This window comes from Aspergillus pseudodeflectus, assembly GCF_044049435.1.
Source record: "Aspergillus pseudodeflectus strain CBS 756.74 chromosome Unknown BJX68scaffold_2, whole genome shotgun sequence".
Lineage (NCBI taxonomy): Eukaryota > Fungi > Ascomycota > Eurotiomycetes > Eurotiales > Aspergillaceae > Aspergillus > Aspergillus pseudodeflectus.
The window spans coordinates 1,282,653-1,306,905 of record NW_027263778.1 but is presented as its reverse complement, the minus strand read 5'-3'; the positions used below and the strand labels follow the sequence as shown (position 1 = coordinate 1,306,905).

The window sequence follows — 24,253 nt, the reverse complement described above, 5'->3', positions numbered from 1 at the left end:
TTGGGCTGCACTTTCCAACTTAGAGTATCTCTTCTTATACCTATCATGGAAGGCACCACGTTGCACTTAGCGTAGCGGTTGCTGACGACAACGGAGGGTTCACAGTCTATCTGGATCTATGTCTATTCTAGCAAAACAACGGCCGACTCGAAAGGGCGAATTGTCCATTGAGCACCCGAGAATCTGCCTTGTACCGCACTCGTGGACTCATACGTATCCAATAAGACCTTCACACTATTCACTTTCTGGGCGGCAGCATCCCACGACAGCTCGTGGTCGGTCCAATTGGCCAGCACTAAAGCCTTCGAGTCGCCGTATGCCCGCGTATACGCGTAGACTTCTTGATTGTCTCTGTCGACAAGCTCATAGTTTCCGTAGACAAAGATATCGAGGTACGCTTTTCGGAGTTTTAGCACCGACGCCCAGTAGTGGTACAGCGAATCGGGATTCTTGACTTGGTCCGCAGCGTTGACTCGAGTGTACTCTGGGTTCACGGACATCCAAGGCTTTACACTTGGCCCGGTAAATCCGGCATTAGGCTCGGCTGACCACTGCACGGGTGTCCGGGCATTGTCGCGGGATTTCTTCTGGTACTCTTGCCGGGCAGCCTTTTGCGCCTCGGGACCGAAATCGCCAGACTTGAGCAACCTGAAGAGCTGGTCAGCAATAACCTCTCAGATGGCATAGTATGCGTACAAATTCCAATGGTTCAAGCAATCAATGTCTTTATACTCCTCCATTCCCCACTCGATAGGCACATTACCCATTCCAATCTCCTGGCCCTGATAAATAAAAGGAGAACCGGCATGTAGAACCAAAACAGTGGCAAGCATCTTGCCGGCTGCTGGCCGTAAAGCTTGTGGTGCGTTGACGTAGCGGTCAATCGACCGAGGCTGATCATGGTTCTCCCAATACAAAGCGTTCCAGCCGCCATTGTTGTACATGAACGCTTGCCATCGCTCAAAGAAGGACTTGAGGTCAGTAAGCTTCCAGCATCCAGGCTTAAATTTATTGCCATGAGGGCCGTGATCAATGTCCACATGCTCGAAATTGAAGATCATGTTGATTTCGTTGCGGTCGTGGCGTACGGCTTTGAGCACTTCGGCGGTGTCCTTGACAAATGGCATCTCACCGACACTAAAAGTGTCATACTCTTTCAAGATTTTTCCAATTTCCTGCAGATACTCGTGGAGACGAGGGCCGTTCGCATAGTATTTGTCACCCCACTGCCAGGGAGTGTCCTTGTCCTGTACTGGTGCGTCAGGCAAGGCTTGATCTTTGCTGATAAAGTTGATAACATCCATGCGGAAGCCGTTGGCACCCTTGTCGAGCCAGAAGCGTACGATATCATGGACTGCTTTCCGCACGGCAGGATTCTCCCAGTTCAGGTCTGGCTGTTCAACGGCGTACAGGTGTAGGTAGTACTCTCCTGTCGGTTCATCGTATTCCCAGGCACTGCCTGTTGCCAAATTAGCTACCATTTGGATGGTCATTGGGTGAACCCTACCTTGAAAATGCGATACCCAGTTATTTGGAGGCTGTCTGTTCCCATGTTCATCGATACGGGGTGGCTTCCAGACATACCAGTCGCGAAATTCGCTGTCCTTGGAGCTGCGAGACTTTTTGAACCATTCATGCTGATCGCTAGTATGATTGACAACCAGGTCCATGAGCAGCTTCATACCCCTGTCGTGGCATCCTTTGATCAACGTCTCGACATCTGCGACCGTGCCGTATTCGTCTGCGATGCTATAGTAGTCGGCAATGTCGTACCCCATGTCAACCTGGGGGGATTTGTACGAGGGACATAACCAAACGATATCAACTCCGAGGTCGCGAATGTAGTCAAGCTTTGAGATGATTCCAGGAATATCACCGATACCGTCGTCGTTGGAGTCCTTGAAGGATGCTGGCCATATCTGATAGACGGAGCTCTCCTTCCACCACGCGCGATGAATATCGCCAGGAGGTTTGACGGGTGCAGATGGCGAGCTCATATCTTAATCAACCGTAGTACTGAAGCAATGAGGTTGAATTGTTTGTGATGGTGGTCAAAGGAAATGTTCAAGAGTAATGGAGGGGCAACGTGGGGTAGCCATCATCATCGAGCGGAGACACTGCAGATTGCCAGGTGTCGTCGCTTCAAAGCTGTCCATTATGAGAGCCAGTGAGATCCTCCCCAGAGCTCACTGGTCCACAAACCATACGAGATAGAACGAGCACAAACTTCAATTTGACGAGAGGTGTTGGGATTGTCTGGATTGTGCTGATCTTGACGTCATAAGCGACAACAACTCATCGAGCATGATAAGAGGTCAGACGGGGAAAAAAATGGAAAGAGCCATGAGTGCGGCGTTGGATACACTATCCACTTCGACGAGTTCAAGGGCAGTCAGAGAAGACTGTGTCGATGAAAACTGAAGTTCAAGTCCGTGGCCGTCTGATCCAAGGCATACCGAAAGCGGAAATAAAGCTCGGACCATGATAGTCTAAGCAGGGTATAGTGCCAGAATTTCAAGGGGCCTTTAACCAATGGGTACGCAAGGCCAGGTCCATACATCTAAAAATGGCTTAAGGAACGAAAAGTGGGTCTTGAGTGCTGGTCCCTGGATGTGCCTGTTCCTGAGGCGCCCATAATCTCGCTGTTTGCGAACCGTCAACTAGGAGGCGGAATGTCCCAGGAGCAACGCAATTGGTAAGCCCCTCGCCAAGGTAGCATAGGAACCGCGCACAGCTCCTTCAAAAGCATGGCGGCGACGCCGCGGCAGTGGACTACTCGTGGATGACCGTTGGATTGACCCTCCTCAAGCTTCATTCACCATGGCTATCATGACGACGCGCTGGAATTTCAAGTTGATCAAATTCGCGGTGGGAGTATTCTGTACCTGTGTGATCTTCGCATTTTTCTTCAACAAGCATGATGGGTACCAATCGACTCGGAATCTGATCCATGCTGGTCGGTCGCGCTTGGAAAATGCAATGTTTGACCGAATCAAAAACGAAACCCTAGGGGTGCGTTGAAAAGCCCTAAACTCAAAACGAGTGTCCCTCACTGACCATTTCTAGTTTCAACACATATATGCCATCGGACTCAAGGAACGCACCGACAAGCATGATTCCCTAACCCTAGCCGCCTCAGTCACTAGGATGAAGGTGGATTGGCTAGAGGGAGTCCGGCCAGGCGAAGTCTCCCAGAAAGCTCTACCACAGGTTCGTCACTCCGTGCAGCGCAGGCACATTTGCTGATCATGACGGCAGGGATTGGATGACCCGGCCATCCCTTACACTGTTGTCCTCTGCTGGCGTGCGCATATGAATGCGATCCGAAGGTAAAGTCTCCTTTTAATTAGCCGAAGCAAAAATATATTGACGGGCTCAAAGTGTTGTTGAGAACCGCTATGCGACTGCTCTTATCATGGAGGATGACGCCGATTGGGATGTATCAATCCGACGGCAGCTGCGCGAGATAGCTCGTGGCGTTCGAGAATTGTCCGGCAACCAAAAAGCCCCGAGAAGCACACCATACGGGACGAATTGGGACCTTCTTTGGATTGGAGGATGTGCCACCGTTCAAGGGAAGAACGAAACCGAGACATATGTCATCCCCGACGATCCCACCACGATAAATGTTGACCGACGAGGTCCCTGGGATGGCCCAATCGGTCCAAACGAAGACTGGATAAAACGACATCCCGAGGTCTCTGTGGATTCAACGCGGTTTGTGTACAAGGCCGGGCACGGATGCTGTTTGTACGGGTACGCGGTGACATATGAAGGGGCGCGCAAGATCCTTGAGGCTCTTTCTTTAGAGCGGAGCAGCGAAGTGGACAACTCACTCGGCGATCTCTGTGGAGGCAGAAACGGTCGGCAGCAGATCCGATGTTTCGGGGTCTACCCCAACGTGATTGGCACCTTCAAGCCAGCTGGATCGGCCTCTAGATCGTCGGACATTCAAAACTACACCTCGGATGAGTACCACGAAGCCGAGTCGTGGAACATGGTGTACAGCACTCGGATGAATCTCCCGCGACTGGTTGCGGGGAAGGAGACAGTCTACTCTCAATGGAACACGTCGCTTATTCCATGGTCCAAGGGAGAGATCAAGCCGCGAGAGCTGCAGTACCCGAGAGGCTATCTTGTTGGATAAAGTCGATGAAAGGGTTCTGTGTTCGCGTTCAGTAAATAATAAATTTGGAGTTGCCTGTCAATAGCTTGATGAAATTGTATTCTTGCTTTTCCTCGAACCGCTCGGACTCGCGGAGTTCCGAACACAAGCTTGCTTGTTGTGGGTCAAATTTGTCCCAGGGCCCCAGTGTGGCACCTGTGGCAGTGTAACGTCAAAGAGAAAATCATGAACCGGTGGTTCCGGTGATTCTCGCCCCGGATATGGGAAGCAAGTTCGCCAGGAACGAAAGCAACTCCAGCCGCCCAGCCGTCAGCGTTACCATCGCCAGAAGATCCCCGCACAGATCTTGGGGACCTGACCTGATGGACGAGGCGTCCAGACTCCAGTGCCTGTGAAGATGACTCGATCCTCGGATCGGCAAGGGAATTATGTGATCTGTCAGCAATGCTGCGGTGACATGAACCAATCCTGCTGTTTCGCTTACGCCCCTCCTGATAGCGTCTCAGCCCAATTTGGAGCTCAGAGCCGCTAGTAATGCGACCAGGCTCTGTCACTGCCACACCTTGGGGGCCAAATAATGGCACGTCCAGCCTTTGTCTCATCCTTCCCCCTGTTCGCTATTTTTAAAAAACCATGTTTGGCTGCTGCAGGCTCTCCGAGATGGTCTTTTCTCCCTTCTTCCTCTTTTTCCATCTCCCTTCATCATGAGTATTTCACAGCAGAACCCCAAGCACCATGATGAAGAGGCCAGCCTAACCCGCTCTCCGGCGGACACCGACCTTGGCGACACGTCAATGGAGAAATACAATGCCGACTCAAAGGAGAAGCCCGCGGAGGAATCGAAGAACGAGGTGCCTCTAAGTCGAAATAGCAGATTTTTGATATGGACATTTTTGAATGTTGTGTCGACGGTTGGAATCGTGAGTCTATTCGGCCTTGCGCTTCCTTGGAGATGGCACTAACCGCCCACTGTAGGTGTTCACCAACAAAGCCATCATGTCCGATCCCTCCTTTCGCACTCGCCAAGTCTCCCTCGCCGCATACCATTTCTGTATTACCGGTGTGACGCTTTGGATAGCCTCGCTCCGATTCTTCGGCGTTTTCACTCCGAAATATGTTAGCTTCTTTCAGATGGCCCCCATCGCAGCGGCCATGGCGATCCAAGTCGTTCTCCAGAACCTATCGCTCGCCCATTCCTCAGTTATGTTCCATCAACTTGCGCGACTCCTCCTCACCCCGAATGTAGCGCTGCTGAACTATGTTTTGTATCGGGTGAAAATCCCTCGTGCCGCTATCATACCACTCATCCTTCTTTGCTCGGGAGTTGCAGTGGTCACATATTACGACTCAGTTCCAAAGGCCGATAACGGGAGCACCACATCAACCTTAGGTGTGATTTTCGCCCTGACGGCCGTCTGCGCCAGCTCAATTTATACGGTGTGGATAGGATTCTACCATAAACGGTTCGAATTGAGTAGTATGCAGCTGCTTCTGAACCAGGCACCTATCAGTGCCGGTATTCTCCTTTGTTCTATTCCATTCGCCGAGACTGCTCCCTCTATATCGACTGTGCCGTCGGGTATATGGAGCTTGGTCCTAATGGTAAGCACAGACAGACCTATGAGCTTTCGCTTGGCTGATACTAACATTAATTCCAGAGTGGGGTTCTTGCATGTTTTGTAAACCTTTCCCAGTTTTACATTGTCGATGCCGCTGGTGCAGTCAGTGGTGCCGTCATTGGACAGCTCAAAACTTGCATTATTGTAGGCTTGGGCTGGGCGTTGAGCGGTCGATCTATACCACGTGAGAGCCTCTTTGGCATAATTGTGGCGTTGGTTGGGATGAGCATGTAAGTCTTCTTCCTTTGCTTATTATCAGCATGCAAACGAATGGCTATTTTGGGCTCGATGGCTAACAGAATCTTACAGGTACATGAACACTATCCTTAGAAGTCAAAGTAGATAATTTATTACTATTCGTTCAGACCTCTTATGTAGTAAGGTCACCTTGGGTATCAAGACAGTTATTCCATCTTAGTGAGACACAAAGACCTACTTCGGAAGTCTGGCGTCAGAGTGGCTTGATTGTTCACAAGCAAAAGCAAATGCCAATTGAGCCTATCAAGGGTCTGCTGATGCCTCCAGATGGTCCAGCGCGTCTCTGCAATAGCCCTATGATTGGCTCGGACCGGCAGGAACTATCCGGACTTGCAAGGATCCTATTGGCGCCGTTCAGAAAGAAAGTGAACCCAAATAAAGTTTCTCGCCCCATCCACCTGAGGTCGGTGTCTTTTGAGCGCAAGAATAAAGAAGCGCCGCTTTTCGCTTCGTAGCTCGTATTCTCAATTTAATCACGTTCAGTCAGACTTTCTCCTTTCGCTTTTCTCTCGACATTTCCCTAATTCTGTTGTATGTATGGAGTCTACTACTGTATAGTTTTGTATATTTATATCCCCGCCATGAATAGAGGCACCATACTCCATAGGGCCGTCAAGCTCAAGCCTGTGCTGCAGGCGGCAGTGGCCCTCGTGTTGGTATTCTCGTTGCTCAGTTTATTCGCAAACTACAGTACGTCCTTCATGGTTTCTTATCAAGTAGCGCGATACACCAGAGACTAACAGCATCTATAGCAAATGTCACGGCCTCAATCAACCTTTCCAAGCCTCGACCGACAGTCGGCAAGGTTATGATGATCTACGGCAACAACACTGTTTACGAGCGAGCAGTCGAGACGCACAGAGCGCATTGCCTCAAACAAGGCTACCCGCTCTTCCTTTTGCAACGGCAAGTGGTGGATGGTGTATGGAACAAGCTCGCATACCTCATCTACCTCATAGTGCAAGAGTTGGAAAAGCCGTCGGAAGAACGATTGGAATGGTTATTGTGAGTTCTCTCCAGAATCACGGCATGCGCGGTTGACTGACAATGATATCTACTCAGCTGGGCCGACAGCGACACGATACTTACGAACCCCAATATGAGGCTCGAGACCTTCCTTCCTCCACCCCACCTGACCGATGTCCATCTTGTCCTTACAACAGATTGGAATGGAATGAATGCCGGCGTATTTCCGATACGCGTCCACCCATGGTCTATCAGCTTCCTCTCCGCCGCAGTCGGCTATCCCATCATGAACCCCGATGACACACTCATCTGGGCCGAGCAGTCCGCCATGGTCAAAGTCCTCGAGGAACGCAAGGAGCTAGCACAGTCTGTCGTCTACGTACCTCTGCGGTGGTTCAACGCATACATGGCTTCCCCGGATGGCGAGAACCTGAATCCTGATGCGTCGGAGGATCTACAGTTCCACCCTGGTGACCTCCTTGTTCATTTCCCGGGCACCGGTAGCGCCAATCTCAATAAAACCATGACCCCGTACTTCAACATCGCAGAGTCTCATCGTCCAAGCTGGGAACTTCCGATGGAGGAGACGGTGTATCCTGCCGAAACAGCCGAGTTTTGGAGGTCATACAGCGTCGAGCATGGTATTGCATATCCTAATACGACATCTATTCAAGAAGGAATGCCCGGTTCACGACCTTGAACTTCTCAGAGGATATTTCTGATATATACATTGTAGATTTTGATCTTGAAAAGATATTTATACATCTTGGGTACAGGACAGGAGTCAACTATAACAAACGCTAATTGAATACCCGGGTATCGTGTATATTGAGTATCATATTCGTCGCCAGGAATATAGATTCTGGTATTGTATGAGCAAGTATTCCCTTTGAATATTGCTTGTGATGGTGCTCGTAGAAATTGGGTTCCAAGCTATGATGGCTACTCAGAAAGGTAAGGCTATAGGTGCCCTACGGAGTGCTTGCTGAATCCAGAAGTCATGGCACTGTACAAGCTCGTTATGTGTTGCGGAAAACTTTACTTCATCTGAATTCATCCAAGCCTTCTAGATGTTCTCTTGTCCCAGGAACACTCCGCTATGCGTCTCATCCTCCTCTTTCTTGGAGCAATATGCTTCGTCTTGAGCCTTGCTCTTCCAACGCTCATGCGCAGAGGTTAGTTCAGGACTTTGCTCATCTCCACTTTACCTCAATCTCACAAATCTGGGTCCATTAGAGGTCACACCCTCACTCCTCGATCAACTCACCCTCTTCTCCCAGTACTCTGCTGCATCAAGCTGCTTCGTAAACCACAATGGTTCCGCACTTGGATTACCTGTCTACTGCGACACAGGGTACTGCGCTCTGCTCAAGAGCACCGAGAATGAGATTCTCTACTCTTTCCAAGCGTATCCTTTCCCAATTTCTGTCTTATGCTGACCCTGACCATTAGATCCACATCATCACTAACCTGCCAATTTCTTGATAGTGTTCTCCCCGGCGATATAGCAGGCTTCATCGCAGTGGACTATACAAACGAGCTCTTAGTTGTCGCCTTTCGCGATACAATGTCCAGAATCAACGGCAGAACGGACCTAGAATTCCTCCAAATCGAGGCGCCGACTGTTTGCGCAGGATGTCGAATACACTCGGGATTTTTTCAGGCAGCCGCGGCCGCGATTCTGCTTCTGACGAGACCACTGCAGGAGGCGAGGAATCAATACCCGAATCATACAATTGTCGTGACGGGGCATAGCTTGGGCGGTGCGCTTGCCACAATGTATACAGTGTTCTTAAGGGCCCGTGATGTTTACGTTGACTTGGTAACCCCTTTCCAAGGGCCAAATTTATATTTTCAAGAGCACAAGCTAACCAGGAGTCTCGGATCAGTACACGTTCGGCGCACCGTCGGTCGGAAATCTGGCCCTCGCTGAGGCTATTACAAAAGATTGGAAGAGCTTTGGGACAAACTATCGAGTAACCCATGCAGATGACGAGATCCCAAAGATACTATTTCAGCTCTCCAGAAAGATATTCTTTGACTTGATTGTACCGGAGTATAGCCAGTCCTCGCCTGAGTACTGGATTACGTCTGCATATAGGCAACCTGTCACCGTGGCGGATATACGGGTTATCGAGGGGGTGAATAATGTTACTGGGAATCTGGGAGGAGGGCTAGGCAATATCAGAGATCACACATGGTACCTGGGAAGGACGAGTGTTTGTGTGGATGAGTAGCTTAACCGATCCATGCTGTCCTGTTATTGTCCAACAGCGGGGGGTTGTCAGAGATAAGCTACACTACTTATCTTGGGGGTTTCGTGCGGGGTTATCGATGGTATAAGAACGTCCGTCTAGTCCAACCTCCCAGGAATGCTAAAGATTGTACGACAGTTTCTCAAATAAACTCTCGAAACGAGATGGCAGAGATTCCACACGTTTCAAACTGGGTAAACGGCCAGTATACCCTACCAAACGCATCTAAAATCACAGTCCTCAACCCCGCAACCGAATCCCCCCTCGCAACAATCGACGCAACCGCCCAGGAAACCATCAACGAGATAGTTACCAGCTCCCTCGAAACCTTCCAAACAGCCTCGTGGCGCAAAACCGACCCTACAGACCGCTTCGCAATCCTCTCCAAAGCCGCGACTCTCCTCCGCAGCCGCATCAATGAATTCATCGCCCTCGAAACCGCCCAGACAGGCCGTCCCATCCGCGAGATGCGTGCCCAACTCTCCCGTGTCCCCGAATGGCTCGAGTATTTTGCTTCCCTGGCTCGCGTTCACGAAGGCCGCGTTACACCCTTCAAGGGCGCCGTCATCAACACCATAACCCGCATACCGCTCGGCGTCGTCGTCCTAATAACACCTTACAACCACCCGCTCCTTATTGCCATGAAGAAGATCGGCGCGGCCCTCGCAGCAGGGAACGTCGTCATCGTCAAGCCCTCTGAGCTCGCCCCTCTCTCTGTCCTCCGTCTTGGTGCGCTCTTCCAAGAAGCCGGGCTGCCTGACGGCGTGCTACAGATCGTCTCGGGGTACGGACGCGATACTGGGAAATACCTCTGCGGGCAATCGAAGGTTGCCAAGATTGATCTCACAGGCGGCATCATGACATACAGGGCTATTGCGCCGATCGCTGCACTAAATATGGTTCCTGTTACGGCGGAGTTGGGCGGGAAGGCGCCTGTGTGCCTGTTCCCGAGTATGGATGTGGCAACGGCGGTCAAAGCTGCATTGTTCGCGGGTTTCATTGCAAGTGGACAGACATGTGTTACAGGCAGTCGGTTGCTTGTCCATACGGATTTGTATGATGCGTTCCGGGCATTGTTAGAAAAACGCGTTCGGGCGTTGAGGTTGGGCGACCCGACGGATGAAAAGACGCAGATTGGGTCTGTTATATCTGCTGCGGCGGTAGAGAGGTGTGCGGCGTTTGTGTCGAGGGCTGTTGCGGAGGGTGGGAAGGTTCTATGCGGCGGCAATGCTACGGCGAACGCGGAGGGGAAGGGATTCTTCTTCGAGCCGACGATTATCGAGACGCATGCAACATCGGATCTCGCTTGCAATGAGGTCTTTGGACCTGTTATTGCGCTGCTAAGGTGTGAGTCTGAGGAGGAGATTGTTCGCATTGCCAATGATACATCGTATGCGCTGGGTGCGTCAGTCTGGACGGAAGACTTTACGCAGGCACATCGGGTTGCTGAGAGTATCGAGGCCGGGATTGTGTGGATTAATGGACATCATCTGAACGATCCATCTTCGCCGTGGGGCGGGTTCAAGGAGAGTGGGCTTGGGAAGGAGAATGGGATTGAGGCGTATGAGAGTTATACCAAGGTCAAGAGCACGGTTATGAACTATGGGGTTGCGCCGGTTTGGTTTGATGATGAGGTTTCAGGGGCGCGGTACGGATGAGGGAGATCGATTTTGGTTGGATATATGACAGTGACTGAGGACCTCACGGATGAGATGGGCAGTGTGCCACCGCCGAGGCTATTTACCCAGCATATAGGGATATAGTGCCTTCATCTCAGTAGACTACACTCTGCAGAGTAACTTTTCTCGACGAAGTCGCGCTCTCCTTGGTAATTCCACTAACCGGCAACTCGCGGCCGTGCTCTGCACTGCCACTGCCAGGTCAGACTTGTAGGATGACGAGGCACTGAGGCTTTGCTCACGCCAAAGGCTGTGACGCCCTCTGCGAAAAGATCATCAACTATAAGATCGTTGTCCCCGGCATCGTAAGCTTCCCATATCCGTCTGTCCCTTCACTTGAGTCCCTCTTCCGCTGTCATGGATCATAACTGTATGGATATAGATGCCGACTACAGCGGTCAAGCGCCCACCTGGGATACCCCCGAATCCCTCTATCCTCTTCCTTTCTCCTCCGAACAGTCATCGTATCCTCGTCCCAACCTTGAAGGGTCAGCATTCGCAGCTCCATGGCCTGTTTCTTCTGCTGCAGATATCCATTCATCCGGCCCAATCAATCCTTCGATCTATAATCTTCGCCAAGCGGAAAGTATCTTCTCGTTCGGCCCTTCCTGGGGTACACCAGCGACATCGGCCTGCGAGGAGGATTTCGTGTCTCAGATTTCTCAAGATATTCAAGACAAGGTTGACTCGCTTGAGCGCGATGAGCTTCATCGGCTCCGAAATGTTCTCCAGAGGGGTCTTACCGTAGTCGACTCTCTATTACTGCGGACGACGCCCACAGAAGCCACCGATAGACTGAGATATGCGTCCAGAAACATCGAATATCGGTGCGTCTTCTGTCGGTCTAACCACACATACAGAAGTCGCGGCACCCTTAAACGCCATGCTATCACAGAACATTTTTCGGACGTCACTTATGTCTGTCCTGTTCAAGGCTGTTCAATGGAGACCCGGCGAAGAGACAAATTTAATGAGCATCAGCGGAGAATGCACCCCTCGTTGCAACTCAACCTGCAAGAAGCAACAATCCGGCACCAAGTTCCCAGCAGTTGTCCCGTATGCGAACGCACAATAACCTCGTGGGATGAACTATGGAAATGCTTCGTCGACCATTCAGAAATACCTTTGAATGACTCCCCGCTGCGGAGCCTAAGCACGCATGTCCGACAAGCTACAAGCTACAGCTATGCCCCTAGATCTCAGATTACGCCTACACCAATATTCCAGCGTGCACAACAGGAACAGCCAGGAAATGCAGAACCGGAGAGCCAAGCGCTTTTGTCAGATGGCTCAGAAAAATCTTTGGAGCCAGGGGCGGGCATCGCAGACTACAAGGTCGTGGCACCATCAAATCCTTGTCCTATGGAGCAAGACATGCACACACCAAAGAACAAGATTGGCCCTCTTTCACCAAATTCGTCATCATCAAAGTCACTATCAGCAGACACCGGTATCACGACGCCGGAAGCCGCAGAAGATCAATCTATAGACTCGCTCGTTCTGCGAGCTGATTGCCTCGATTTCATCCTCAACCCAGCAGCGCACAACGAGGCGCTTTGTGCGCTCGAGGCTGAAACGGCACGACTCTGTGGCCTTTATAGGTCTAACATCTGGCCAGACGTACAGTCAGGTTTATCGACTCGGACTATACCTATAGAAGAATGCGTCGAATTACTCAAAGGATGTCAGGCAGCTTTCTGCCATCTGCGTGACGAAGGCTTTTGTGGGAGACTACTCACATTGTTCATAGAACCCCCTTTTGGAGCAAATACTGCGAAAGCAGTCCACATCACATTGGAGGATATAGAAACCTTGGTCATGCGATTTTCAGCCAACAAGGAGCGGAAACTGGATCCCTCAAGTCTTGAGATAGCCAATAAGTTAACGAAAAAGCTCCGACCCCTAAGCAGTTTGCTTTTGGACAATAGTGACCCATCCCCATACCTCAGCTTCCTGTATCGAGCGCTATCTCTCAGCATCGTTTCCTTCGCTGGCTCGCATGCAAGCGCGTTTGATGTCATCAGCTGGAATTTAGAAAAGAACATTATTCCTGTGGGGCTTGGGTATAGCTTTGCTCGACGGCGGTTAGCATGCCTGAGCAAATTTGTGGGTGGGCCTGTGTGGACACTTGGGAAAGACTCTCGCACACAGGATGATCTTGGACTTGCCCTTTTGATGAACCTTCAAGATCTCCAGCAACTTTGGGGTCCGGTATGGATGGTCGGAGGAACCGAGGAAGCAGCTCCAATCATTCGAACAGAAAGAGGGTACATCACTCCTCGCCTAGCGTCCAACCCCACAAACTATATTTCAGGCGATGTTGTATGCCACTGGTCGAAAGACCTTCCAGAGCCCTACTTACCCGGTCAACTTGCTCAAAGTCACATATTGATCCATAAATCATCGCGGTTGTTGATTGGGGCCAACGATGGCGCCAAAAGTCTGGAGCTCATAGTCAACAAGGAATGCAAAGCCGATGTCAATATGATACAACAGCAGGTTGTCTCTGAGCTCAAGTTTCCCGGTACCTGCAAGGCCTATTATATTGGGGACGGGTACGAAGTCAGTCTTAGTGGAGGATATCAAGTCAATGCAGGATTCGTCAAGAGGTGGAAACGGATGCCTGCACGGACATATAGGTCTACGCTCCTTGCGTACTGTACGAGTCCGGGTGCTGAGATTCTGCCAATTCTGAAGCTCGATGTTGGGCTGGAAGTGAGCATATGTACCGGTAATAGCAGGCGTGTTAGTCTTTGGGACGCTATTCAACTCTCACAGGCGAAACAGGAAGGGGTAGGATGCGAGTACAAGCAGGTGTTCTGCTGCCACCCTGTTGGGAGCATAGAGTGCATAAGCAACTGCTGGAATTGGGCTGCCCGTGGGGAGATTGACAGGACCTTGAGCTTACCAGGAGACCACGAGGACTTCAATCGTGCCAGCGCTCGGCGCGAATTGATCAATGCCATCCTTGCGCTTGAACACACTGGCATCAATCACCAAGGACAGCTGCAGGCTTTATGGCCATTTTCCGGATGCCCCCAGGTTCTTCACATACCTTCTAGCACCAAGAGACAGAAGCACAACTGGATAAGTCTCGTCAAGGACACAACCGACTCTTCAACTTTCGCAGTTCTGAGCCAGCGATGTCTTGAGTTGAGATATCCCCCTTCGAATGTTTGTCCAAGTCCTTGTTTTAAGCCAGACATCATGCAACCGACTCCCACAGTTTTTTGCACTCGAGTCTTCCCATGCCCATCTGACGCAGCAGAGTTCAAGCATGCCAAGTATCTAAGGATCTGCGAAGAGAGTCTCGAAGTTGTCGATAGACACGTGGGCGATCCGATGGCGGTGGTGGTGAAGAAATCTGGTGTGCGAGGTTGGATACCGCAGGGCACCAGGATACAAGAACACACCAACCCCAGCAACCTGGTCAAGAATTCTACTGTGATGGTGGCATTTTAGTGGGCTACATGGGTCTCAAATTTTGTTGTTCTCAGCTGAAACGTGAACCTGGAAGACAAAGATATCGGGCATTTTGCCTCGAGAACGGTTACACCCGTCCACCCTACCTCGAGACTTTCTTTGCTCCAAACAGGGTGCTATACAGGGGCTAAGTCACACACCTAGTTTGAGAGCTCAAGTACTACTACAGCCTACCTCTTGTCATTCACGCTGGGCTAGCCTCATATCATTTCCCAATCCAGGTGAGACAAAGCACCAGCCATTTACTTGGCTATCACCACATTCACAAGAAACTTGCGCAGTAAAGAATTTTTTTTTCATGAGAACAAACCTTTGCGCACATTAATAGTTATAAAGGTGTCTTCTTCGTCTGCCCCTCTTCCATCTTTTCTTCTTCTTCTTTCTTCCCACCCTCTTCGAAATCTCTTTTTTTTCCTCAAGTTCGAATAACAAACTTACAACCTCCAAGCCGTTCGACCTATCCACGCTTCAAGATGAAGCTCTTCTTCCTTCTTTCCTTCTTCATAACCTTTGTTATGTCCACTGTCGACAATGTTGTCTCTGCTCGCGATGATGTCGGTGTAGGTGCTGACTGGAACACTGGTGAGTCTATTTCTCGAGTCCACATGGGGATACCCCTCGACTAACACTGGACCTTCCTCAGCTGGCGCTGAAATGGCCAGTAAGGAATATCCTTGGCCCAACTGGCCCAAGGAGTGTGAGGTCGATAGCGACTGCAAGTACCCTGGCGATGTGTGCAAGGACCACTGGGTTTGCATGCCGATTACCATCATCACGAAGCTTGGAAAGAGCGAGTCTGCTCGTGATGTTGCCGCCCAGGACATCTGCCGTCTCGATAGCGACTGTCCTTCCGATGGATCTTGCATCAACTTCTCCTGCATCGTGGCAGATACTTCTGCTTTCCGTTTCATCGATCGTCGCTCCCCTCAGGGTGTCAACTGCCACAACTCTGTCGACTGTGATGGCGGCCATTGCTACCATGGCATCTGTGTCGCTGAGCCTCCCCGCCTTGAATCTGAACTCGAGTCTCGTTCCCCTCAGACTTTGATCTGCCACAACTCTGCTGACTGCGATGGTGGTTATTGCTATCGCGGCATTTGTGTTGCTAGCCCTCCCATGGACCGCGACCCCAAACAGCCGGGCAGACCTCCCAAGGAGTGAATCACGACACTTTTCTCATTTCTCTCACATGTACTTTGCACATCTTTCTTCCTCATGATCCTGTATACTTCAGAGAGACAACTTTGGTCTGGGCTGGATTTGCATGCATCTCGGCTGGCTAGATGGTTTCAACTTTCGGAAAGATACTATGGACATGTACTTAGCTTTTTTACCCACTCGAGTAGCATGGACTACCGAATGAATGCATGAATGCTATTTGCAACTAGTTACATCGTAAATTCAACTTAGTTGTCTTTTTTCAAAGTAGTTATCCAAGTGGTGCTGTAATGGTGTTACTTGAGACCGACTCCGCAGGCGGTGTATTTCTGCCAGCTCTTCTTTCGTCAGGGCCTTTGCTTCAGCTTCGTTTGTCCCCCATCCCAGCTTTTCTTTCCTCTACCCTCCATGTTTTTTTATTATGTCTCATCTCCACTCTGAAGATACCAGGTACCCCCCTGGACCGCCTTCCAGGCCGTTTCCCGCGAGAGACGACAGGGATGGTCGTATGTACGACGACAACTCTCCATCCCGTTCGCGCTCGCCTGGCGGTATATCCCCGCACAGAAATCCCGAGTCCATAGCACATGCCAGTCCAATACTCACTTTCTATGATATCCAGACCCATCGCGGACACCTCCACGAGGACCAGCAGCCGATAGACGGCACGAATACCCAAGAGACCACTCCGGCTCCGGATCGCGATACCGCAGCCGAGATCGTGATGACTTTCGACGACGACCCTCACGCTCTCCACCGCGACGATCAAGGGGTGGCTACAGGGACCGTGATCGCGAGGGATACAAATCACGCAGTCGAAGCAGGAGCTACAGCCGGAGCCGGAGTCCGCGGCGCGACCGACCGCATTACGGACAGGAAAGTAGAGAGGTTATGATGGACGGGTTACCGGTGGATATGACGGAAGAAGACGTTGGACCTTCCCTCCCTTTTGATATCATGGAGCCCCTTATGTCCCGTGCAATGGGATTCTAGAGCTGCGCTCCGTGGTACAACCTTTCGTTATGGCATGAGGCTGAGATGTGTGTCGGCGTGGTGAACAGATTTCGAAAGAGTTGAAAGACTTTTACAATATCGAAGGCTTGGAGGAGGTGCGCGTTATTCGCGATAGACAAACGAGTGAGTTATGAGAACATTCGCTATGCGCTGTTCCTGATCTCATACGTCTACAGAGCTGTCTCGTCAGCTAGGATTTCTCCGATTCAAAACCCTCGGCTCCTCACGCTCCTTTGTCGAACGCAATTTCCCATCGATATATCTTTGTGGTCCGAGCGCGCAAGACGATCGGGGTTCCAAGGTCCGCATTGCGTACAGTCGCGAGAGGGAGGATCGAGCCCGAGCGAGAGCTGAAGCTGATTGGACCTGTCAACTGGTGGGCAAGAACAACTTGATGGTTGAAACCCCCGGCTAACGAATTAGTGTTCGATTGTGAATTATTCAACTCGTCAAAAATGCTTCCGGTGCCAGGCTCCGCGACCAGGTATGTAAGGTTGCTTGGTACTTATACAGGGGCTAACGCAAAGTAGATGCCGGCCCGACTGGCCCTCCAGGTATAGCGGCACCGCGAGTGTTTAACAACGGCGATAACGATGCTGCCCCCGAAAATCAACCCTCTCAGTTTCTATTATTTAGAGGACTAGAAACGTCTGTGAATGAAGAGCTCTTAGCCAAGGGAGTTGCCAAGCTCTACCGGCCAAGCAACTCAGATAGCGGATCAGGAACACAAAAGAAAGGAGCAAAAGTGGCATCTACTACCGGCGACTCAAACCTTGGGGCCCGTGACGGGTCAATACGGCGTATCCTGCTGGTTCGGGACCGCAGAAGCAACGAGAGCTGGCGATATGGCTTTGCTGAGTTTGCTACGATCCAGGTACTTTGGTCTCCTCTCAGTAGATACACGTAGTCAAAGCTAACGTAACTAGGATGCCCAAGCAGCTATTGTGCGACTCCACTCTTTCGAGAAATTCACAATCTCGTCGAAACCAGTCATGGTCAGCTATATCCACGCGGGCGTTTTTGTGCCCGTTATGAACCCAAACGCCAGCACAGAGAAGTTTACATTTAGTCCTCTGAATAACCCAGCGCTAAAGCTCATGTACTGGGACGAAGACGCTTATGTGAATGAACTCATGGTCTCTTCAGAATCAGAAACCCAGCAGGCGCCGAAGACTGAGAGACCAACGGGCCAAACGGACTCAAAAGCTAAAGATGCTACTGACAAGGCGAAGAAACGAAAAGCTGACGCTGCATCCGCCGCATCAGGGGCGAAGAAGATGGCTATGCCATCACATCTTCAATTCTGGAGCAACCGACATGCGGAATTACACGGGATCCAAAAGAAAGAGCCCGATGATAAAGCTCCTGCAGATTTGAGCTCCACGTTGGATACAGCTGCGGCTCCGCCCCGACAATCGTTTGCCGATCCGAACCGGAACTGCTGCTATCTTTGTATGAGACAGTTCAAGGCGATGGCGGAAGTCAATCGACATGAACGGCTCAGCCAGTTACATCGCAGTAACTTGCAAAAGGACGAGCTCGTCGCACGAGGGATGAACAAGCTTATAAAGCATGGCATCATACCAGCACCACCAGAGTACAGAGATCGAGCGCGAGAGCGTCGACAGGCATTCGGTCGCGGCAGAGCCACAGCGAATAAGCCAGCACCAGCGCCAGCACCAGAGCGTGAGCCCTCGCCATCAGCGGAAACCACATCCAAGGGCGCCTCACTGCTTAGCAAGATGGGCTGGTTCGCGGGTACCGGTCTCGGTGCGCAGGGTACAGGCATGACCGCACCCATCTCGACAGAAGTTTACGCGCAAGGCGTCGGATTAGGAGCGCAAGGCGGCAAACTCGGGGACGCGAGCGAAGAAGCCGCCCGGAACACACGCGGTCGATACGACGAGTTCCTCGAAAAGACGAGGCAAACCGCTCGGCAACGGTACGAGCAGATGGACAGGGCCAAAGAAAGATAGGAGTGTATCATAGTAGCCAGCCCAACGCCGCAATAACATCACATAATGTACAAGTAGCACCATCCCGTTTCCCTAGCTCCCTTTTCACTCTATGATGACTCCTTCCCACCCTTAGGAAGATCCACCAACTTGTTATCCTCAACCCTCTTCCCCAAGTACCTCCCCACAAACTCTTCCACCTCCTTCTCCATCTCCTTATCCGCCTCACTCAACTCATTGCCCTCCCCACCGAATATCCCACTCGCCGCCCTTGTCCGCACATACCGCCTCATATCCTCCAGCCCATTGATATCCAACGCCCACAGAACGGACCCAGTGGCCATCATAGCAAATGAGAGCACATTTAGCGTCGCCAGATTCAACGCCTCGAAGGCGTCCATCCCACCGTTCACCTTCGGTTTGTAGAAGGGCGTCGAGGTCCAGTAGGGTGGTGTTGTAGCTTTTACGCGGCGGAGGAATGCGCGACGGGTTGTGAAGACAGAGAAGGCGAAGAAGAGGGCGCCGCCGAGGGCGAGCTTGGTGTTTGTTCGTGGGGTCCAGAGTTTGGGGAGGTCATTGTCGGCAGGTTTGGGGGTTGTGGATGGGGATGGGGTTGCGGTCGCCGTTGGCGGTGTATCGGCTTCGGCGGGTTTGGGCGGCGTTGTAACTTGCGCTTGTTCTACATTCGCAGCTTTGGGGCTCGAGCTGAAGAAGGAGAAGACCATTGTGATTGTTTCTGCTGTTCTTTTGTGTGTAGGTTGGGTTTGGAGTAATCGAATCGGGTGTGCGGAGTGGAAGGGGTAGCAGCTCGTTGAATCGCAGGTATATGCAAGCCAATATATTTCTGAGATGAGACGGAGTACTGTCAATATGCAATCGAGCTGTAAATGAGAGTAATGATGGAGAAGGGACATTGAGAAGCTGGCCAAGCCAAGTTTGATGCGGAGATTGAAGTCACGTGGTTTAAACCGGAGATAATGCCCCCGTAAGCGGAGTTAGAAGCAGTTCGAAAGAAATAGTATATTCATTAAGTCTAACCACATATATAGTATTATACAATACTCATAAATGAGAAGTCATTAGTCCCGACGTATATATCTGCAGAACCCGCTGCACCTGGCCCTTAACCCAGCCATATTGATCTTCCGTCAGGAACTCTACGGAGAGCAAATTCTCCAGTGAGGAGAGGATGAACCACCCTCCGAGCATTGGCGCGTACTGTCGATGCGCTGCATTCAGCCCTGTTCCTGCTGCCGGGTACTCGACCCGACTGGCATTTATCAGTCCGGAGGTTGTCTGACTGCCAAGAAAGAAAGGTACAGTAGCACAGGTGTCCGCTGCGATGGCGCGAATCATTTCGACGGTCGCTTCCATATCGGCTGTACGGTCAGGAAGGAGCTGCAAGCAATACATGATGACTTTCTGGACGGCGAGTCTTGAAGCGCGATACTTGTTCCACGTTTCTGCGATCCAAAAGTCCGCGTAGCAGTCGCACCGATCCTGGTAGATACCAGCATTTCGCACGGATTGGGGAATAAAGGATGCTGGACTTGGGTCCCAATGCTGGGGTAGAGTCTCGGTCCAGGCAAGAAGCAGGCTGTCCACAAGACAGGCTTCGGAAAGAATACCCTCGACTTCGTTCAGATTCGTAGTACCAGTAGTAGAGTACTGCACCCATCGCTGTCGGAGCTTTACTGCTCCAGTACTGGCCGTGGTGAGCCGTGAAGAAGCTAGTTGTTGAATTGGAAGCACCAGTGGCCAGACATCGGTGGTTGGAACGAGCGGAGCGGCACCATCCACAGAAACATTTATCTACAAGCCTAGGTTAATCAGTGGCCAAGGGTGCGGAAAATTTCAACTTACGATTTCCATTTGCACAGCATTTCTCAATGTATTTGATAGAACCGAGTCTCGATCGTTGGGTTGGTGTCTATTAATCAGAGCGATCGCACCTCGCAAATGTGCCTTGGATGGTTGTCTATGATCCTTGATAGCATCGAATTCCTGCAAACGCTCAGATGAAATCCTTCTTGAGTCAATGGCCACGCTTACCTCGTAAATATAGAGGAGCAGCATTGTCATGAGCAGCTCGTCAAAAGACCGACCTATGTCGCCTTGCAGCTTTTTGCGAGTCAAGTTCAGAGCATCCACAAAGCATTGCCGAGAGTATTGGAGCAGATGCTCCTGATTTGTCCAAGCGGCCACAGAGAAATACGACACAGCCAGCGCACTCATACGCACGGGAGAATTGAGTGGCGCCGCCGCGTACAGCTGTGGAAGAAGCTCCATTGACCCTACTCGGACAAGAGGATCCTTGGGGGTATAAACGTAAGAGCCGAAAAACAACCCGGTCACTGTGTCTTCCATGGGCAACAAAAGACGACCAGGAATCTGAGGAGGGGGTAGAGGAGTCGAAGTCCCAGGATAACGTGGCAAGCATGGGATACACGAAAGTTCAGAAGTGGCAAGGTCTTTTTGCGCTTGCTCCTGTGTATCTACATTGTCGCTCTTTGCGGAAGAAGCCGTTGTCTTGGAAGCTGTTCCAGATTTCCGAGGAAATGCAGTCTGGGGTCGTAACATCACGTCCAGAGGGTGCGGATATCCGGGGCACTGCCGGCCTGAGCGGACACAGGCAGTGCAGTGCGGACGTGTTTCGTCACACTGAGCAGCAGGATTAGTTGTGGGTGGGGGCGGAAATTGTTTAAGGGTTTGGTTTGCCTACTTTGATGTGTCGAGAGCGGCAAGTACTGCAGCCTGTGCTAGGTTTTCCGGGGTAGACCATGCTGGCTGCAGCAACCTGGAAAACTGGGGAAAGGCGTGCTAGAGGTGGACATGAACGGACAAATCCATATTAGTAGATTATGGTATGGTATGAGCTGAAACCAACGACCAACTCGAGGAGCTGACAGGATGACTCGTAATAATTTCTGGACTATTTGGAGATGCCTGTAACTGTCACGTGGCGGCCCTTGGCAAGGGTAAACGTGACCCGAACAGCCCTAAGAAAGTACTCTGGGTGAAGAGCGCAGATAGGATATCATGTCAGAGAAAAGTGTCTTCCATGATTCAATGATGAAACCAACGCCATGCTATGCGCTATAGTAAAAGCTCTTGCGGCCGTAGTAGCCGTAAGCAGAGAAAAAGAAAGAAAAGAAAACATGGTACACAGTATCGCCCAAATTTCATCACCATATCACATTACCATTATGCTCATCGCAAAAATCATAAATCATGTCCATTGCAAATGCAATCACTTCATAGATCCTGTCGTAATGAGCATATCCGCCCGACCAGGTCGACTATACCTATCAATTCCCAGATGCTCTGTACCATCGCGCCCCACGTATATGCCGAAGCCATACCTCGGATACTCCTGGTCGCCCGGTGGAGCGATGACCAGCCGCGTGACAAGATCCGTTTTGCTCCGTGGCTCACGAAGTAACTTGTCTGAGAGCAGAGGGCTCTGGTAGAGAAAACTCATTTGATCAGCGAGAGTGCTGATGTCGTGAGGCAGATAGCGGTAGCGACCAGGCCAAATTGCCAGAAAAGAAGCCATGTACACAGCACAGAATACCACTATGGCGTAAAAGGCTGGCATCAGTGGGGTAACCCTAATCTCATTCTCTGGGTATGTAAGCGCGATGAAGACGCCTCCAGCCAGAATTGGAAGGGCAGAGGAAACAACGCTAATCAGAGATATCCAAGCGACCTTGTAGTGTCTGTTTAGAACCGCTGTGATAGTTACCTCGAACGGTAAAAGAGAGGGGTACGCCAGAAGGAGACTTTGCTCCGCGGAAGCACCGTCGGGGGAGGACAACATCACGTACGGCTGCAGTGCACGAAAGTAAGTATCGATGTGTTGCCATGCAAGAAATAGAAAATTTCCAATCAGCGCCGGAATAAAACTGAACAGGAAATTTGACGAAGAAAATGCACTTGATGACGGTCGAGTTGATAGACGCGGCAAAAACCCGTCCTCGACAGCATTGTTAACAAAGCTGACGATGACGAACGCAATGAATAGTCCACAGAGTATCACTATCCAGGCGATCACAAAAGGCTTCCGGAGGAACCACGGAGTCCACCGGTAACGAACTGTTGGAGAATAGATATCCTGAGAATCTTCTTTCCCGGCAGCACCCCGCTTTTCAGCATCGAAAGAGACCTTTGAAAGATGTTCTCGGCGGTTCTTCGCCACAAGATGCAGAGAGGGGTTTCCAACCGTTCCACCATCCTCTCCAATTCCGTAAAAAATCTCCGGGTGGCGTCCTTTAGATAGCTGCCAGTAGCCGAGTCGAAGCACTCTTGATTTCAGTGTTTTGCCAACATCGAAAGCCGTCTCTGAATAGTCAAAGTCCGGTAGCACGTTCGAACGCTGAATAACAGTGATCAAGTCCGCCAGGCAGACAGGGTCCCACATCAAGCCCGACCATGTACGGAGAAACCGCAGCATTAAGATAGTCAGCCCTAGCGTCAGAAGACCGTATACCGCGACCAGCGTCCAGCCGATTGCCTCCACTGCAGCCCAGCGCCATCCTCCTTCACCATCTATAGAAGCCCATTTTACCTGGTAGTAACAGCTTAGCAAGGGCACTGCGCTGATGTTGGAAAGCCAAATCGTAAATAGTGAAAATCCCACCAAAGCCTCGCCATGGATAATGTGCGAGAGATCGGGAAGTAGGAAGTTCTTTGGCACAATCGGTAGTCCCTGTAGGACCTTCTCAAGGGGGCGCTCCGATCCCATAATCGCAAAAGGTATTACGCGATATACGGCCGCTTGAACGACGAATGTCGCGAATGTGATGATAATCCCAAGAATTTGTGGAAGAAACTGTACAACAAAGTATCTTGCGCCGCTTCGTCCATTGTAACCCCAGAGCCCTTGGTTATCTTGGGACCAAACATTGCTAAAGGCAATGCCTGCGATCATAAGAAGCACACAGAGTATAACAATACCCAGTGCCCACGGCCGAAGCGGAATTGGCACGAAATCAAGCGGAGGGTAGATCAAGTTTCCTTCTGGAGGATCATTGACGGGAACGAATGCCTCCGGATCAACAGAGTCCTGAGGGCTCCTTTCTGGTGGCAACTGTTGCTGCTGCTGCTGCTGCTGCTGCTGCTGCTGGGTCGGTGGTGTCACGGCACGGACAAAATGTCCCAAAGTGCCATCCCATAACAAATGCCCGGTCGGAGTTGACTCGCTCCCACTTTCACTCGACCTTCGCGGATGCCCAGCCTCCCCTTCCCGTGTGAGCTGGCTGATAGCGAAACGGATGTATGGCGAGTCATCCACGCCCGGTGTTGGCTCCCGTCCCGCATAGCTGTCGCGCACGGCCTCTCCTCCAGCACCGTCAAAGGAGATCAGATGTGTATCACGCTTCTCATCCGACTGGGTGGTACTATCGATGTTGGTCACAAAAGTATCCCGCTGCTCGGCTGGTATACTCGGATTCTGCTCGTTCCTTGGAACAGCTGACGGCGGGGCCAACAGCGTGCGCGAGACTGCCGGGGAGGAATTTCGTGATATCGGATGTGAATTAGGTGTCGCATATCGCACAACTGTCGCTCGACTGCCACCACTCGCAGATCTTGTGGCAGAGGTACGGCTCGAGAGGGAGTAGTAGTCGTCCGAGGCAGCAGCGGATTGTTGCGACTCGGTCCGAAATAACTGTGGCCTGCTTGCTGCAAAAACGTCAATTATTATCATCCAGTAGCTTCCAAGATCAAGCAGCGAGTACGT

General features: G+C 51.1%; 9 protein-coding genes across 9 annotated transcripts; 7 read left to right on the top strand and 2 right to left on the bottom strand.

Moving 5' to 3' along the window:
* Window position 1: 1 nt before the first annotated feature.
* BJX68DRAFT_87798 (glycoside hydrolase family 13 protein) lies at window positions 2-2,194 on the bottom strand. Its single transcript, XM_071049911.1, has 3 exons — window positions 1,508-2,194; window positions 697-1,459; window positions 2-648 (listed from the first exon to the last, which is right to left on the bottom strand). The coding sequence occupies exons 1-3, from the start codon at window positions 1,995-1,997 to the stop codon at window positions 123-125; spliced, it is 1,779 nt and encodes a 592-aa protein (XP_070905211.1). The 5' UTR covers window positions 1,998-2,194; the 3' UTR covers window positions 2-122.
* A 626-nt stretch (window positions 2,195-2,820) lies between these two features.
* Window positions 2,821-4,147, top strand: BJX68DRAFT_261455 (uncharacterized protein; the record flags this gene model as incomplete). The annotated part of the gene is made up of 4 exons (XM_071044146.1): window positions 2,821-3,012; window positions 3,067-3,210; window positions 3,259-3,329; window positions 3,382-4,147. The coding sequence occupies 4 exons, from the start codon at window positions 2,821-2,823 to the stop codon at window positions 4,145-4,147; spliced, it is 1,173 nt and encodes a 390-aa protein (XP_070905210.1).
* Window positions 4,148-4,715: 568 nt separating this feature from the next.
* BJX68DRAFT_225509 (uncharacterized protein) lies at window positions 4,716-6,470 on the top strand. Its single transcript, XM_071038392.1, has 3 exons — window positions 4,716-5,046; window positions 5,102-5,728; window positions 5,785-6,470. Exons 1-3 carry the CDS (start codon window positions 4,831-4,833, stop codon window positions 5,977-5,979), a joined length of 1,038 nt encoding a protein of 345 aa, XP_070905209.1. The 5' UTR covers window positions 4,716-4,830; the 3' UTR covers window positions 5,980-6,470.
* On the top strand, window positions 6,315-7,873 carry BJX68DRAFT_87729 (uncharacterized protein). Its single transcript, XM_071049910.1, has 3 exons — window positions 6,315-6,693; window positions 6,756-7,008; window positions 7,066-7,873. The coding sequence occupies exons 1-3, from the start codon at window positions 6,537-6,539 to the stop codon at window positions 7,667-7,669; spliced, it is 1,014 nt and encodes a 337-aa protein (XP_070905208.1). The 5' UTR covers window positions 6,315-6,536; the 3' UTR covers window positions 7,670-7,873.
* A 195-nt stretch (window positions 7,874-8,068) lies between these two features.
* Window positions 8,069-10,882, top strand: BJX68DRAFT_252129 (aldehyde dehydrogenase family-domain-containing protein; the record flags this gene model as incomplete). Its single annotated transcript, XM_071042499.1, has 5 exons — window positions 8,069-8,144; window positions 8,206-8,377; window positions 8,458-8,791; window positions 8,859-9,058; window positions 9,340-10,882. The coding sequence occupies 5 exons, from the start codon at window positions 8,069-8,071 to the stop codon at window positions 10,880-10,882; spliced, it is 2,325 nt and encodes a 774-aa protein (XP_070905207.1).
* A 378-nt stretch (window positions 10,883-11,260) lies between these two features.
* BJX68DRAFT_261451 (uncharacterized protein) lies at window positions 11,261-14,195 on the top strand (the record flags this gene model as incomplete). Its single annotated transcript, XM_071044145.1, has 2 exons — window positions 11,261-14,077; window positions 14,130-14,195. The coding sequence occupies 2 exons, from the start codon at window positions 11,261-11,263 to the stop codon at window positions 14,193-14,195; spliced, it is 2,883 nt and encodes a 960-aa protein (XP_070905206.1).
* A 417-nt stretch (window positions 14,196-14,612) lies between these two features.
* Window positions 14,613-15,792, top strand: BJX68DRAFT_87719 (uncharacterized protein). Its single transcript, XM_071049909.1, has 2 exons — window positions 14,613-14,968; window positions 15,030-15,792. Exons 1-2 carry the CDS (start codon window positions 14,860-14,862, stop codon window positions 15,545-15,547), a joined length of 627 nt encoding a protein of 208 aa, XP_070905205.1. The 5' UTR covers window positions 14,613-14,859; the 3' UTR covers window positions 15,548-15,792.
* A 136-nt stretch (window positions 15,793-15,928) lies between these two features.
* Window positions 15,929-18,579, top strand: BJX68DRAFT_87691 (putative G-patch domain protein). Its single transcript, XM_071049908.1, has 7 exons — window positions 15,929-16,095; window positions 16,167-16,474; window positions 16,606-16,681; window positions 16,735-16,934; window positions 16,982-17,042; window positions 17,089-17,432; window positions 17,485-18,579. Exons 1-7 carry the CDS (start codon window positions 15,966-15,968, stop codon window positions 18,532-18,534), a joined length of 2,169 nt encoding a protein of 722 aa, XP_070905204.1. The 5' UTR covers window positions 15,929-15,965; the 3' UTR covers window positions 18,535-18,579.
* A 44-nt stretch (window positions 18,580-18,623) lies between these two features.
* On the bottom strand, window positions 18,624-24,220 carry BJX68DRAFT_252128 (uncharacterized protein; the record flags this gene model as incomplete). The annotated part of the gene is made up of 5 exons (XM_071042498.1): window positions 18,624-19,257; window positions 19,604-20,325; window positions 20,377-20,517; window positions 20,566-20,904; window positions 21,857-24,220. 5 exons carry the CDS (start codon window positions 24,218-24,220, stop codon window positions 18,624-18,626), a joined length of 4,200 nt encoding a protein of 1,399 aa, XP_070905203.1.
* Window positions 24,221-24,253: the final 33 nt, after the last annotated feature.

Excerpts from the sequence above, each read along its gene's own strand:
- BJX68DRAFT_225509 (XM_071038392.1), top strand. The coding sequence starts at position 4,831 with ATGAGTATTTCACAGCAGAACCCCAAGCACCATGATGAAGAGGCCAGC. Across the intron at positions 5,047-5,101 it reads TTGTGTCGACGGTTGGAATC|GTGTTCACCAACAAAGCCAT; the intron begins GTGAGTCTATTC and ends CGCCCACTGTAG. Across the intron at positions 5,729-5,784 it reads TATGGAGCTTGGTCCTAATG|AGTGGGGTTCTTGCATGTTT; the intron begins GTAAGCACAGAC and ends CATTAATTCCAG.
- BJX68DRAFT_87691 (XM_071049908.1), top strand. The coding sequence starts at position 15,966 with ATGTCTCATCTCCACTCTGAAGATACCAGGTACCCCCCTGGACCGCCT. Across the intron at positions 16,935-16,981 it reads CTGATTGGACCTGTCAACTG|TGTTCGATTGTGAATTATTC; the intron begins GTGGGCAAGAAC and ends CTAACGAATTAG. Across the intron at positions 17,043-17,088 it reads GTGCCAGGCTCCGCGACCAG|ATGCCGGCCCGACTGGCCCT; the intron begins GTATGTAAGGTT and ends AACGCAAAGTAG.
- BJX68DRAFT_87719 (XM_071049909.1), top strand. The coding sequence starts at position 14,860 with ATGAAGCTCTTCTTCCTTCTTTCCTTCTTCATAACCTTTGTTATGTCC. Across the intron at positions 14,969-15,029 it reads AGGTGCTGACTGGAACACTG|CTGGCGCTGAAATGGCCAGT; the intron begins GTGAGTCTATTT and ends GACCTTCCTCAG.
- BJX68DRAFT_87798 (XM_071049911.1), bottom strand. The coding sequence starts at position 1,997 with ATGAGCTCGCCATCTGCACCCGTCAAACCTCCTGGCGATATTCATCGC. Across the intron at positions 1,460-1,507 it reads CTGGGTATCGCATTTTCAAG|GCAGTGCCTGGGAATACGAT; the intron begins GTAGGGTTCACC and ends ATTTGGCAACAG. Across the intron at positions 649-696 it reads TGCTTGAACCATTGGAATTT|GTTGCTCAAGTCTGGCGATT; the intron begins GTACGCATACTA and ends CCAGCTCTTCAG.
- BJX68DRAFT_87729 (XM_071049910.1), top strand. The coding sequence starts at position 6,537 with ATGTATGGAGTCTACTACTGTATAGTTTTGTATATTTATATCCCCGCC. Across the intron at positions 6,694-6,755 it reads CAGTTTATTCGCAAACTACA|CAAATGTCACGGCCTCAATC; the intron begins GTACGTCCTTCA and ends CAGCATCTATAG. Across the intron at positions 7,009-7,065 it reads GAACGATTGGAATGGTTATT|CTGGGCCGACAGCGACACGA; the intron begins GTGAGTTCTCTC and ends ATATCTACTCAG.